The sequence below is a fragment of the Seriola dumerili genome, unplaced genomic scaffold (assembly GCF_002260705.1).
Source record: "Seriola dumerili isolate Sdu_G_001 unplaced genomic scaffold, Sdu_1.0 BDQW01000052.1, whole genome shotgun sequence".
NCBI classification, from domain to species: Eukaryota; Metazoa; Chordata; class Actinopteri; order Carangiformes; family Carangidae; genus Seriola; species Seriola dumerili.
The window spans coordinates 17,338,312-17,354,759 of NW_019174307.1; the positions used below are offsets into that span (position 1 = coordinate 17,338,312).

A 16,448-nucleotide genomic window follows, 5' to 3' on the forward strand; every position below is an offset into this window, starting at 1 on the left:
GTTGCAGATCAAGACGTCTATAGATGTGGGTTAAAGGAGCTTTTTTTGAGTTTTGCTATTGCTACATAGCTAACGTTAGCATTAGGAGCAGTTTACTTACCAGTCTAGAGGAAACTTTGCAAGTACAGCATCAAACTTCACTCCATTACTCGCCAAGCGCTGTCTCCAGCAGCGGAAAGAAACCCTTTTGTTTTGCTTGTATTTATATCACAACTTTTCTTATTGAAGTTTTGTCACTTTCCGATACCGAGTCACTGTAGTGACTAGTCTGCCCTGAGGAAGAATCATGCTCAAAGGGCGTATTATAACCTCTTGTATTGTAAACACAAAAATGGCAGAAGCTCTTGGCAAGACTGGTAAGTAAACAGCTGTTAAACGTAAAAACAGCTCCATTAAAAATGGTTTTTCAAACATCTAGGAGCAGGTTACGTACATCTGTTGTTTCAGCGGCAATGCAATGACTACATTTCATTGTGGAGCAGCCCGTAAATACAACAACAGCTTTGTTCCAGCAACCTCAGCTCATTGTTAATGTCAATGTCTTCTGACCCATAGATCGCGCTGAGGTGAGGATGTGTCTTACCGCAGGATTTTATTGATAGTAGTTTCTTTTTCCAGGAGGTTACGAGCTCGGATACTAAATATTGACCTGCGAAGCTGAGAGAGCACAGAGAAAGAGAGTGCATTAGCTGGGAGTTTGTTAAATTTAGTACATCATCCAAAAAACACATCACAGTAACCTTTAAAGTAGAATTTTTCCACAGCTATTTCTTATTGCTATGGTTTATCTACTGGGTGTCTAGTCATGGAGATGGAGTTATCGCCTTCACATCCACTTCCTGCTTGTGTGTGCAAAAGAGAGAGGGAGAGTAAGTTAGTAAAAGAACGAGTGTGTAAGTACCTTTTGGTCGATATACTTGTTGTCTTCGATGGCTGAGCGTTTGGAGTGGTCGCAGGAGGAGGATGAGGCGGAGGGAAGACGCCGGAACAAACAACTGGTGTCCTGCTGCTGCCGATCAATGAACTGCTTCATAAAACTCTCCCTGGAGTACACAACAAACAACACATACACGCAAATGTGATCAATTTTAATGCATGGTTTCCAACTGGAGAAATCCGTATGCGTAAAGATGCAAGAATGACCACAGTGGTTCAGTAAGTCTTCAAACCATCTCGGTGCAGACTCAGCTGCAGAGTATGTCACTGGAGCTACTTGCTGCAGCAGCAGCAGCCCGGCAGATGGGCTGCAGAGGGGGATTTCTGGGAGAGCAAAGGACCCAGCTGTGCACTAATCAGCAACTAAATGATAAAATTGATTATGAGGTCCGCTGTGTTGGACACAGTTCAAGCTCTCCTGCTAAAAACTGCTCTCTGCTCAGCACTGCATAAGATACAAAAGGCCTTCTTGCATAATAGTGTTACCACCTACTGGGAATACGTCTGAAGTGTTTTTCTCTTTTACGTTCCTTAAATCATGTCAATAGCATAGAAAATGTCTGAAAAAACATCTGCTCGTTGTTGTGATGTTTCAGTAATAAACTCAGAAATCCCTACTCAATGAAGCATTGTTTTTCCCCTCGATTCTCTGGTGACAGGGTTAGAGCTTTTGTAGGTCTGTTCTTCTTCTTTATAAGCCAAATTATAACTGTTACTGGTGCTTGAAATATAAGATGTATCAGTTAATGAACACTTTTGACAAGACAATCTAACTGTTTTCTTAGGATATAGCACTATATGTTATATTAAAAAAAATAAATTACAGTGTACCTGATCCTGGGCACAGTGAAGTCAGACGGGAGCTTGGAGATCTTCACCATCTGAGGTCTGTTGGGAAACTTTTCAAAGATTCTGAGTCGTAGAGGGAGCTTCTCTTTGGTGTCAGCATTGGCTTCACTTTGCTTGAGCTAACAGAGGGAGGAGGGGGAGAGAGGGAGAGAGTCAGTTCATGCACAGAACAGGAGTGCAGAACAAGATACAGTAAGAGGGGTAAAGTCAGCCATGTGATGAGAATAAAGAAGAGAGGGATTATAAAGGGAAAGACGGGCACAGTTAACTTGAGTTTAGGTTGTGGGAAGGTTTGGGATTTTGAGAACTGCACGAAGTTACCCTTGATATTTAAAAAGCACGAAACCAAGCTTGGTGTTGCCAGAGAAAAGTAGGAATTGCAGAGGTTTTTACCTCAGCTTTAAGAGTGCAGCTTTATGTTTCTGCCTGATGATGGCAGCAACACACTTACCTACAACACACATACACCACATACAGTACAGACCACCACATTTAGGAGAGATCCCACTTACTTTTAGAAAACAATGGAGAAAGCAACAAAAGAAAAAAAAGAAAGATTACTTTGGAGTGGTTAATGGAGAAAAGAAAAGGTAGCGACAGTTAGAATAATGTGCATGTGTGCAGGCCTGAGCACTGTGGCACAGGCTGGAGAAATAAAAAGATGACAAAAGAAAGAAACCAATTATTTCCATTTAATTACATATGGCGGAGGCTGATTGAAATTCCCTTGCAGGTATTCTCTGTCTGGGTGCCTGGAGATAACCCCTGATGCATTGCAGATTAGGCCTGGAAGTGAACTGCTTTTGGTGCAATGGTGAATGGCAGCTTATCAAGCGGAGCAGACAACCACTGTGAATCATATTGACTGGGCTTGGTGAACGTTTCTCTGTCAGTCACACCGTCTGTCTACCAATGAAAACGTCCCTCCATTCTGTTCCTGTGTATTGGTATTCTCTGTCTGCGCTTGTCTGGCTGAGAGGCGAACGAATGACTGGAACAGCCTCTCGGTTTTTGAGGGATAACAGCCGGGGGAAGGAGAAACCTGACAAAGGGAGGGAATGGAAATCTGTCTATCCGTTTTTCTTTTTCTAGCAGACTAAAGCGTGGGAGTTTCTTTTTTGCCCTGAGTGGGTGAGTGGTGAGTGGCATACTGTGAAGATGGAATTATGCACCAGCATTTGCTTGCCTAGGCTTTCTGTCTATATTCTGACTTCCAGGACGGAAAGATAGGATGGAAACAGAGACTAAAATAAGTGAACGAGAGAAGTCAACAGAAGGAAATGTATGGGGAAAATAATAACGACACAAAACTTAAGGGGTTGATTAGAAATAGGACAGTGAACTTTCCCTTTCTATACTGTATCTTCAGCCATATAGAACAGATAATAAAAATGTGTTGAGCAAAACTGTGGGCTTCTCTCTAGTGCTGCAGTTCTCTGGGTGAAGTTGCAGAAAGTGCTGCAGTCATCTCAAATAGTACCTGTACATTTGGATGCTTAAGCAAAAATACACAAACAAAAATTCACGAACAAGCACACGCACTCATGGACAAACATACAGTGCAGAATTTATATGGACCCTACTGCTCCCAAAGGTCCTAATCAATTGGGCCAACTCAGCGAGATGTACAGTTTAGCCAAGGCTCTCCACCCTTATCTGCAGCAGGATCCCGTTACATCAAAACTTTCTCTGCCATCTATCGCCCTTTGTTCCTCTCTGTGTTCATCCTCCACCTCTAAGAGAGTTTGTTCTTCTCCATCACAGTGAGGATCTACAGACATCTCGTTATACAAGGCTGCCCAGGTATCAAACACCTTAGTTTCTGCTTCAGGTTCTGCTCATTGCTTCTTTCTCCCTCACTGATCTCACATCCCTCCTTCCTATTATATATCTATTTTTCCCAAAAGAAGAGCTGCACGGGACACGAACAGACCTGGACATTGAAAAAAAAAAGAATTACTATTACTATATTCAAATAAATAGACTCGTGTAGTGTGAGTGAGGCGTGCTTATTCATGCACTTCAATTTATCTGTTTATTTATTTACAGTATCTGCTGCGTCTGGGGACCCACCTGCTGTGAAATAAGCAAAAGATGCACTGAATTTAATTTCAGTTCACCCTAGGAAAACAAATCAGAGCTCAGTGTACCATGGATCATTTAGAAGCTTTTGTTTGGGGAAGCGCTATCACCTTTCATGGAAATTAATGTCCAGGAGGCCTACGTAAGGAGAAGTATTCCCTGTACAACCAAAACAAATAGTTTCCTTAATTACTGACACAATGCAAGGCCGCTTCCATAAAAGGTTCATGTGGTAAGTCGGTACACCAATAACTTGCCATAGATCACTATTAACTGTAAATGCTTACACGTAGCGGCGTCAGTCTCGTCAATACACGGGATCAATAAAGCACACACGGACACAAGCTCAGGAAGAGGGAAATCTGTTCTCTACTGATTTCTGGTTTTATGTGTTGCTGTATCAGAGGAGAGGAATTGCTTCCACCGGTATCAAAGTGCACACATGTTAATGTCATGCATTATGTAGATACACATTTATGTATTTAAATGCAGTCACTCTAGATAAAGCAGCTTTAATCAACACAATGGATCACATGACTACTTGTAGCTGATGTGAAAGGGGTTGCTTTGTATCACCATTCGTCTCAGCTTTTAGTGTCATTCGGGCCCTCTGTTACGGTTTCACATTTTGCAACTTTACTGCTTTGGTTGACTAACACTGCTCTTATCAGCTGTCTGTTTTCAGCAGGACGGCTCCAGAAACACACTGTACGCTACAGACAGACAAAGGTACAGAACAGCTGGCTAAAGAGCTAAAGAGGCAGTGGAGACCAGAACAGCTAAAAGGAGAACGTACGGTATACTGGACGTTGGACGTATCTGGATTTCATTAGCCACGTGAACACAAACATGAATCCAAATGCTAATGTTGCTCTTTATCTGCCAGATGTGTGAATTAGCTAACAAGTTTGCTCAACTTTATCAGGTGATAAATAATATGTCAGTGCTGTGTTTACAGCTGCCTCAAGGTGGCCACAAAAAGCAGTTATTCCAGTTTTAAGTGTTAAAAATGAGCGTTATTTCCAAGTGTATGTGTATGTGTGACAATCATGTGTCGTGTGTGTATTCCACCTGTATGCCAGTAGGTGTGTGTAGGAGGTATGTCTCTGTTTCCCTTTGTGTCACAGTCAGTGGTTGATAAATCAAAACTGCTGCTTCGCTTGCCACAGATGAGATTTAGTGTATAGTGGTGTAACAGTGGAGCCGAGACTAATGTGTTTTGCCTTGAGACCCATTCAGGTGACCTGCCACTGCTTCCCCCTCCATTCAAGCCAATTTCAGGCTCGGCTGAGCTAGGGAGCTTTCCGGCCAGGATTTCCACAGCTTTCCTGACCAAGGCCGCGGGGAAGAAAAACTAATGCTAATCATTAGCATTAGACCAAATTCAGTCACAGCTATAGTTAAGACAAAGGGGTGAAGAGTCTGATAAAGTAGGGGTGAAAAACAGCTGGGAGCAAAAGTATTTAACATAAGTGAAAAAGCTCTTCTCTTGCAGGGGCAAAGAAGCAAAACCCTGCATAATGATCGGTATTAATACTTCCATGTAATACTTCCATATAATATGATTACATGCAGGATACTCAAGCTGTCACGACAGCTTTATTTCAAGCTATCAGCTATCCATGCTTATAGCCCCTTAACAAGTGATCCTCCAACTACGAGCTGACAACTTGGAAATCACTGATATGGCAGTACAAGAAATAACAGGCACAATCTTTCATCTCTCTCAAGCAGTCTGGTCATTTCAGCATTTTAACACAAGGCCTCATAAACATCACAAGCACTTTGTGATTGACTCTGAGATGCATGTGAATATTCATTTTCCTACTGTGCAAACTATCTAATCAGTCCTGGGAAAGTGCCTCAGAGGCATGCAAACATAGAGTATGAATATCAGCGAAAGTAGCCAATGGAACAATGATGAACTGATGAACAGCCGCCCACTAAACTGCTGCCCACACACACTCGCCGAGCGCCAGCGAGGATGTAAGTACAGTCATCTACATTTTACCATTCAGACATCAGAGCCTGCCATTCACCAGCAAGACCAGACAACAGCCGTGTATGTGAGTGTGTATGTGTGTGATCATGGAATAATACGACACACTCTTTGTGTAATACATCATTCCGCATGGTAGTTACTTATCCGCAAAGCAGAGGAAAACATTTCTCTCTTTATGAATCTGTGCTCCTTCAACAATCACATCCATGATCTATGCCAACATGAAAAATGTAAAGGGACACACTGTACATAGAAATCGCAAAGCTTGTGTGGTCCCTGTCATGCATACAAACCTATTTACACTCCACATCCCGTTAAGTCTTGGTTGGGTTCCCCTGGCCTCGGGCCAGTCCAGCTGTAATACCCAGGGGTGGAAAGAACTGAGAGCGAGTTAGCAGGGTCACCCTTCTCCTCTCATTAGCTGGGTAATGAGCCGTGGTGTGGAGCTGCTATAAAGCCACACAGCCCATAAACCTCTAATAGCCTCCTCCAACACCCAAAACAACTGCAAATACTCTTAATACCATTATCTCAATATCTAGAACTATATAGCGTCCAGCTGTGTGCCTTTGGGCTCAGGTCTCGTATTGATGAGGCAGCCTGGGGGCCTCGTGGTTAAGACTCCATACCATGCCATTCCCCTCCCTTTCCCCATGTCTCCTGTCTCTCCCGTCGTGTGTCTGTCTTCACTACACTCTATCAATAAACGCTAAAATGTCAACTGAAGTGTTTGTTTAGATAAAAGCAACGTATTTTTAATGTTAAAAATGAATGCAAAATTCACTTGAGCACAAAATATGAGACTAAAATTTAGTCCGAATGCTTTTAAATGGCTGCTAAACATTCCTCAGTATGCCTCCATGTTAGGCTTCATTTCCATTTTTTTTGCAACATGTTTGTTACTGAAAGTTTTACTAAGAACGTACAGTAACAACTTGAGAAACAATAATCGGAGAGTGATTGCAGCCAAGTGCAAACACAAGATTTAAAGCCAACTACATTTCTTTTTCAAAATAATTTCAAACACAGGTGATGTCATTTCTGTGTCTGTGTGTGCCTGTGCCTGTGTAATTTCAGTGTGTGTGTGTGTAATAATTTCAAACACAGGTGATGTCATTTCTGTGTCTGTGTGTGCCTGTGCCTGTGTAATTTCAGTGTGTGTGTGTGTGTCATGCTAGTTTTAGAACATGGCAGGGGCACAGTGCCTGGAGTGTCTTCCAATAGAAAACTGAAGGTGACATTCGAAAGATAAGAACACATTGTATTGGGATTCTCCAAGGGGTACGCTCTTTTCTCCTCATCTCCCTCTGTCTTCCTCGCCTTTCTTCTCCTTCACTAAATCCCCAAAAGTCCTTGGTCCATTAAATCACTTAAATGGAGGACAGGCTTTTAGTTTAATACATAAATAATGAAATCCTTGGTGGGAAGCCATAATACAATCACTCCATAACGCATTTGATCAAACTAAATTCTCTCATATAAGGTGGCTGTAGCAGAGTGAACACAGCAGACACAATGCACACGTACGAACACGCCACCCCATATGTGCCACATGCTCATATCAATATTGAGGAAACAGTCAGGTGTTATTTGGAGTGAGGAGCCCTTATCGCGTCTCCGTCGCCACGGTGACACTGTATGTTCCTGTCACAGCCGTAAAACAGTAACCACTCATCTTAAAACTCATTTAAATCCAAAGTAAACATCCTTCTCCCCCTGTCCTCCTTCCTCTTCCTCCCCTCCCATGTTTATCTCTTCCTCCACCTCTATCACTCACTCCATCTCCCTCACCCACCCCCTCCTTCTCCCGTTTTATCTCTCTCAGTCAACGCCTGATCGTACTCTGCTCGGCTGACAAATGTGGAACAAGAAGATAGACACAACTCAACTGAGGACCACACACTGTCACTGTCACTGTCACTGCCACGCGTCTCTCCACGCCAGCTTTGACAAGCCTGACACACTGGGGGCAGCAATCTGATTACCTCTGTGCCACATCACACCCCTCTGCCTGTGGTCTGTGGAGCTCCCCATAGTCTTTCGTTAAAGATGTACATTTGGTGGTAAACCCTCCCTCACAACTGTGTCTGCCAAACAGTTCACATATTGGGCATCTGAGAGAGTAGTCATCCATCATCATCCATCATACCACAACTGCTGCCCATACAGACATCAGCAGTACAAGGAGACACAATTAAAACACACACACTGTCTGGTCCAGCCATAAATCCTTGAACAGCAACAAATCATAATTCAAGTTCTGGCTTTGGACAGTATGGTTACATGGTAAGGAGTGGGCTGTGTGATTCACCGAAAAAAGTATTAAAACTGAAATTTACAACTTCCCACCGACTTCCTCATGTTGGTTAATTGAAATAATACTTACTTAATTTGTCAAAATCATCTCAATTTGTTGTATAAACTTCACATCAGTCTAAAAACCAGTTTCACTGTCCACTCAGTCAAGCTCTATTCCAATAAACAGACCCATCACAAAGCTATTGCCTGTGTGTGACTGTGTGTGTGGGGTGGCTGGCTTTGGGTCAAGAACATGGCTGTGCTTCCATTTTCCCAGTCACAATAAATAGTATATAACACGGCCTAAAGAACTACAAAGAAACACCAGTATTGAAATGTTAATAGGGGGGGGACAAATAATCACAGACAGGAAAGCCATTACTGTGCACATAGAGCATATACAGTACTGTATATCCCCTACAGACTGAACACTCACACAGCTCCACCTCTACCCTCTGCTTACAGGAATCTGGCACACTTTGAAAGAGAGAAAGAATAAAAAAAATGTCAAAGACTGAGTGAGAGGTCTCGGCGCTCAATGCACAGAGGATTCAAATGTCTGTTTGTCTGCATGCATTATGTAAACAGACTGTAGATGAAGGAGAGGAGGTAGCTTTTAGCTTTTCTCGCTCTCTTCCTACCTTTTCGCTTGCTCCTGTTTAACAGTTTCCCAAATGCGTTGCTCATGACTCATCTACCTGGCCTGAGGACCTGTTTGATTACCAGACGTTTCTACTTTCACGCAAACACACACACAGAAATGCAAAAATTAGTGCGTACACAAAAACCACACACACACACACATACACACACACACACACACACACACGGATTCATCACCACTGACAATTCATACCCACACACACGCAGACACACACAAACACACACACACACACACACACACAGATTCATCACCACTGACAATTCATACCCACACACACACACGCAGACACACACAAACACACATTATCATCATCATCATCATCCCTGCCCTTAGGGGTAAACACCTTTTTCTATTTAGTTGATATCTACTGGCACAGGATAAACATTTTCCCCTTCCACTGCACCTCCCCCTGGTCCTGCAGACATTGCTCTGTGGGCAGGAGTGATTTGTTGGATGGAGATGGGTCATCAGTCTCTCCCATCACAAAGCCCACCGACCTGTGACACCGTAGATGAAGGCAGAGCAATAACAGGCAGCAACAGCACCCAATAGACAAACTCGTATTTCAAATCACACGCAGCTATTGGACCCACTGTTGTCATTTTCCTCTGATAGAAAAAGGTGTGTCTGGGTAGCACTTTGACATTTTAGATCTATGTCTCTGGATCTATGATTATTGCCAACTGAGGCTACACTGCAAGTTCATAAGAAAGGAAAGTAAAAATCATAATTTTCCTTGGATAAGAAAGGAGGCTAACAAGAAGCAAGTGAAAAATGTCACCCTCTTCAGAATAAATACGACTTTCCATTACTGGTCCCCTCAAAAGGTGCTGTCTCATTGTGTTAGCCATCCAACAGTTCAGCAGCAAAGCCCAAATCACATTCTGTAGATATGCAGTGTCCCTAAATTCAACAAAAATAATGAAGCAGATTGAAAGTCAATCAAAAATGTTGTATTGTGCTTTTACTGTGACATACTGGCTAATCCCAGACGCAGGAATATAAACAAGACGCCATTACTGCGGTGCTATCTCACTTTGAAATCTCCATATGCCGTGATGTTTGTAAAGGATTTTACTTTTTAATTTTTGTCATGAATTATGTCTAGGAATACGTGTTAGTTGTTAGCAAATATAGTCCGAGAAATTCCATGAAATAAATGTTATAATCTAACAAATATCTTTAAAAAAAAAAAAGACATTTGTTGCAGGGCCAAACAATCCTACATGTCTTTTGTTCTCAAGTACAGCTTCATTTATATATTGTCTGTAATCCTTATGCAGTATGGTTTTATTACCTGTTGTGTAAATAGCTCTACAGCTGTGAATTGCGTCATTGCTATGTAGCAACTAACACTACTGTATAATTTTATTATTGCATGTTGAATTAAAAATAAGTGCAACTCTGTCTGTTATGTGGGTTCAACATATTCTTCCACCTGATCTGGATTATTACCTGGATCTGCACCAAATTGTACAAACTCTGATCTTAAAATCCTAATATTATCTCACCTGCGAAGAAAGCATCTCCACCATGAAGTCCTAATAACTTCTGACAATCTCTCTTTCCATCTCAAACCAAACTTTATGTCTGTTTCCTGATCAAAATTCAAATTTTTCGATTTCATGCGTTTCAGATTTTTAAAAAAATGTGTATGTGTATAATAATTTTTATGCTAAAATGTAGTGAAAATATGTTTAGGTCGACTGTGCTATGAACAGAAACACAGGTGGTGTGTGTCTGTGTGGAAAAAGGGGTGGTGGTGGTGGCGGTGGCGGTGGCGGTGGCGGTGGTGGTGGTGGTGGGGGGGTTCTACTTCCTCCCTTCACTTCTGTTTTCCTCTGCTGTCTACCTTTCTCATGTCCCAGGCTTCATTTCATTAAAATTTTCTAGCAAACCTAATTTCACGCAATAAATGCATTATCCTAATCAACACTGATGAGTGGAGCATACAGAGGCGCATGCGCACACCTGATTGTGTGTGTGTGTGTGTGTGTGTCATTAAGAAATTCCTGATACTTCTGTGCTCTCGGCTCATCAGGTGGAGTAAATCAGTTGTTCATTAGCTGCAGCCCTGTTTACTCTCACTTTGCTTATTATTAATATTCCCTCTTTGTGTGTTTTCATTGTGCGCTTGTGTGTGTGTGTCAATGTGCCGAAAACAAATAACTTTTATTCCCATTCTCAGGCTTTGATTACAATGCAAAGATTCAGAACTGTTTCACTTGCCAACAGCTCACATCACACAACATTAAAGCAACCAGATATTACAGCACAGCAAGCTTACACTGATCCGCATGATGACAGTGTGACTACCCACAAGGCTTCATCTGGCGTTTCAAGCCTGAAACGCTGAAAAAACCAAAGCGAGACACATGGTCTGTCGAGTTGACGGATGCAACTCTTTCCCCTGAAAGGCTGCAGTCAGTATGCAAACGATAACAGGTGTTTTTTTTAGCTACATGCCTTATTGATGATGTCATCATCAAATCAGCAACATGGGCAGACACAGTAGTCCTGTTGCCTCACACAAACACACACACACCTGGCAATGGCAACAGTCAAAGAAAAGTAGCTTATACTCATGGAATGACGGGTGGAAATGTAAACCCTCCCTGCTGACGACCTGATGACGACCAAAAAGTGTTGCCTGGTAACTTGCCATCCACACTCATCTGTCTCATTACTGCTCCACTGAGCACAGATATAGGCAATAACGGTGCAGATTAGAGCGGATGGGTGGGAGTTTGAGAAATATTGCCACTAATTTCATCAAGTTGAAACTCAAGGTAAAAGCTGTTTAAGTACGGTCTTTTAGGGCCTGTTGGAGTCGTACATTTATGTAGTTGCTGTTGTTGAACCACATTAGTTCTGAATCATAATGTGATTCTGCACATGCCAGCAGCCAAAACACACTATTTGGCCTCTAAGGTGTGTATTTTTTTCTACCTAATGACAGGACTGTTCTAAACAGGATGCTGCTGACCTATCATGCTTGAAAGTAAAATGAATTCCCAAGATGAGTCGGTCAAACTTTTGGCTGGCTGAACAACATTGTTAATGTGCGTAGGGATATGCCGAAAGAGAGGAAGCTGTTGTCTGCTGCGGTAATAGCTCCCAGCAACTTTAATAAAGCAACACTTTGATCTACTGGGATCTTCTTCAGGCACTGTCAAATGACCATCATCAATATTTTAAGTTGTTTGTGTCTTTTCTATTGATGCATGCCCCATCCCCCATGTGGCAGGATCAGACACTGTTGTCCAGCCCTGCTCTGATTGGTTCAGGCTGAGGGCAGTTTGACTCTCAATCATGTAGATCACAATCACATGTGTGATGAATTTGTTTGTGTCTATATAATCTATATAATGTCTATATAAATATCTGCTTTGTAATGATGATTTGACACTGCCTGACGAAGATCTCTGTAGACCGGGAGCTATTAGTGTGTGGATCCAGTTTCTGACTTTTGCCCTCAGTTTAATTTTTTGATCCAGCACCTGTGAAAGTCCCTTTGGATGTGCGTGCTTTACACCCTGTTTGTCCTTAAGAGAGGAAGCTCCCAGGGGTCCCATACGCAAATGTAATATTATGTACATATGTTGAATTTCCATATATGAAGTATATGTACATATAACATAAAAACATGTAAAAATTATATATGAAACCTATTAGAAGTTGAAACAAGTTCATATACTGACATAACATGTCTAACCCATACAAATATGTATGTTTATGTATGTATGCATATATTGTAGTCATATGTAATGCAAATATACAGTATATCCATCCCAAAGCCTGTCAACATATATAAAGATGTTATACTCAGTAGACTCCAAAAGTCTGAGACCACTTTCCCAGAGTGAGATGATAGATGTAATATGTTGTTTTAATAAACTTGCATATATAAATTAAATACATATCATTAACGTATGGTCACAACATATTATACCATATAAGAATTCATCATATAGATATTTTTAATATACATACATTTACAAATTTTACTATGGGTATTTCATATATGTTATAAACTTATATCTTCATATATTCAGAGGATGTATATACAGTATGTGATGATAATATATCCACTTATAGGTGACATATATGGCAACATCACTGCTGATATGGGGACATATATGCCATATATTATATTTGTGCATGGGGTTAATGATCAGGAGAACTACTGAATATGAAGCTCATAAATTCACTAAATAACACTAAATGAATTAATTCATTAAATGTTGATTGTGATTTTTTTTTTTAATATTAAAGTCATATCATGAATGTGACGCAGAACATGACATTGGCATTCACCTACCAACATATTGTATATAGAAAACAATTTGAAGAATGGCTCACTATCATGATGCATAATTGTGCTGCGCAGGTGGGCCTTATCGCTCAAAGCTTGACTGCACATGTGAATTTTCATTTCAACGTGACACGTACACACCAAAGACACACATAAAGACGCCGCCGGCACACCTGCAACCACACACGTGCTGTATGCCTCAAGTCTTTCATGAAATACAATGAGGAGCTGACATGTTTGCTTGGTTTTATAAACTGATTTTCTGACACACATGGAGCCCGATGGGGGGATGGGAGATTATATACTGTCACCGACAACTTCAAAAAACATATTTTTCTCCACGGTAGCTACGAATTCAAGGTTCAGCTTAACAGTAAATTCAGCTCCGATTTGCTCACTTTGACACATTAGCCAATAAATGCCACTATTTACGCCACCAACTGTACACATGTTCCCTGTATTGTCAACTTGTGTGCAGCATCCCTCCGCTTTCCATACAAAAACACACACACACACACACACACACACACACACACACACACAAACACAAACACACACACACCCACACACACACACACACACCCCATCAGACAAAATTCTACAATTTGCATTAACTCACTCTTTGAATAGTTTATTCTGCTTCAATTTTTTGTTCCATTATTTCCAAATAATTTGAACACAGTGTGCTCAGCCAACTGTGAAGAACAAACAATTAAAAAATGTCCCAGGGAGGAGGAGAATACACACATGGCTTTTGTGTGTCAAACTCTCACTCTAAATATTGATTGATATCCTCTCCATACCCACAACACTCACTGAAACAACAAAGATTTCGAGCTGAAAAGAAACACTTTAAGTCTTTAGGTAACAAAGAACTATTTTCTCTGTATGGTCATTTTTTTCTCTTTCTTTTTTTTTTTTTTTAAAGAGCTTGCCATGGACACAAGTCACATTAATGACAAATAACAAACATTACCAGCTCAATGAAGTCATTCATCAAACAGCAGGCAAAGATGATTCATCACATGCACAGTAATTGGTTTCTCATCTCTCACAGCCCACGTGTGTATTTCTAATAGAAAGGTTGGACATGTCATTGGGCTTGTGCCATGTTTAGAGAAGCCCTCTCTTGTGGGAGGGTTATCAGCATCTATGGTTCTATTTATAGTCTGTCTCTGTATCCGTGATTGAAGCACCTGTAAAATAGGCAATTTTACAGTCACTGCGTCTAATCACTCAGCTGTGGGTGGGAAATAACCTGTCCAGGCAAGCTGAGACTTGCCATCCAGCTACGAGTCCACACAATGTACAGCGTTCCTGTCAGCAGACAGACTAATTAATTTATGGGACGGCATTGTATGGATGCAACTCTCTGTCTGGGACCATTCAAAAAGCAGTTTCCCTGTAGAAATTTGTCTGCAGCTCCACTTCATTTGCATTTGATGACAGAAACTGCTTATTAAGGTTCACCCATTGAGCAGCAACGAGCACCGAGGCCTGGTGTGTGTTAAGTGCCAGCTTTTTCACACAACAGGGTTTGGCTTTTTTTTTTTTTTTTTTTTTTTTTTTTTTTTAAGTTAATTGCCCACTTACTCAACCCTCTAGAGAAAAGCCCCAACAAGGTGAGAATGAAGAAATTAGTCAGAGCCCTGCCCACATGTGGTCACATAATTCAACCCTGCTACTCTAAAATGTAGCAGCAAACAACAAGCAGAAAAGGCAGGAAGCACAAAAATCATTTAGCACTTCAGATCACGGGGAGAGAAATGTGTACGCATGTATACTTTCACATTTTGTTCTTTCACTATTCTTATTCTAACTTTTTATTTGTGCAATAAAAAAGAGGTTTTATATGAGAACATTACTGGAAAAGCAAATCCATCGTAGCTTTCCAAATTCAGGAAGAATTTATACACTATGCGGCTTACCAACAGTTATTTTAATTACACCAACTACCCATCTTAAAAAAAGGTCAGATATTAAAAAAGAAAACCAATAAATGTAACAGTGCATGATGAAAAGGCAACATATTGAAACAATTGTTGCCTTCAAATGGAACTCTTCATTTCGGCATTGGAAGCTTGCTCGTTCCCAAAATTGGTTAATTTCAACATCATGTTTGAGAACAAGAAATGAGCAGATGACAGCAATGAACTAATAAAAAATAACTTCCATGAGCTCCAATGGAACATCTCAATGCATAAAATAAAAAAATAAAAAAATCCACTAACAATAAGTTGTTAGTGGCTCATTTATAACCAGTTCATGATAAAACACAGAACCACTTGGAGGCACAGAATATCACAAAAAAAAACAAAAAAAAAACAGGCAGGATCGTTAACATTTTGATCAGCAAGCCACAGTGGTTTAGCCTGGCAATGTCATGCCACAATTTGAGCTTTGTTCTCTGCAGTCTGGCACAGCAATGGATGAATTAAATCTCTCCTAAACTTTCCACCAAGATTTACTTTCTCCGGTGAAAATAAAGCAGTTTGTCTTTAGATCAGCAACACCTAGTTTTCATAGTAGTTAGCCTGGGAGCTCTGGGAGGCGCTGAGTCGCATCATCTAAAGGTTTGCAGATTTGTCAGCACTTACTCTGTCTAACTTGGCTGAAGTTGAAATCATGCAGTGAAAACTAAGCCTCTTGCACTAGGAAACCACTAACTACTTCTCTTTGTTCGATGCTGTATATATGAATAAATGAATTGTTTGTATTCCCAGATAATGATTGCTATTATCAATCTGAATATGAACTTGCTCAGTCTCTGCACATAATGTACATAAGCTTTTTACCTGTTTGAGCTTCTTCAGGTCCTCATCCAGTTCCAGATTGTCCAGGATCACAGCCACAAAAAGACTAAGCAGGATCTAAAATGCAACAAAGAGGAGGCTCATAAGAACATATGTCATGTGTGAACACACTATAATATGTTAATATCATGATAACCATCATAATAAATAATTAAAAAAAATATGAGTTTTTAAAAAGTACAGAGTCTGCTCAGTAATTGTATTTCTTGCTTGTTCTGTCCTGGAAGACGTCCTGTCTGTCTGGGTTGAGGTGTGAGTCATCCAGAAACTGTCTGTGCTGTCTGATGGCTCCCCATATCAAAGGGCCAAACACTGAAATGTCAGCACTTCTTACGCCTGCAAGTCTGATTAACTGTGATTAGATGTACCACTCGAGAGAACACTGAAGGGGAAGGGGGGCACTAATTGAATGCATTAAGAAAACAGTTCATGTATGCTTTTGCCACTTACTTTCCTCCAACCTGCTTTTACCGACCAAAATAATTTCAT

General features: G+C 40.9%; 1 protein-coding gene across 3 annotated transcripts in view; it reads right to left on the bottom strand.

Moving 5' to 3' along the window:
* nalcn (sodium leak channel, non-selective) overlaps window positions 1-16,448 on the bottom strand; it is a 69,412-nt gene that overhangs the window by 13,536 nt on the left and 39,428 nt on the right. For all 3 annotated transcript variants that reach the window (XM_022740691.1, XM_022740692.1, XM_022740693.1), the window contains 4 exons: window positions 15,942-16,016; window positions 1,768-1,904; window positions 902-1,043; window positions 584-657 (listed from right to left, as the gene is read on the bottom strand). In XM_022740691.1, coding sequence (XP_022596412.1) covers window positions 584-657; window positions 902-1,043; window positions 1,768-1,904; window positions 15,942-16,016 — 428 coding nt within the window. The remainder of the gene's footprint in view (window positions 1-583; window positions 658-901; window positions 1,044-1,767; window positions 1,905-15,941; window positions 16,017-16,448) is intronic.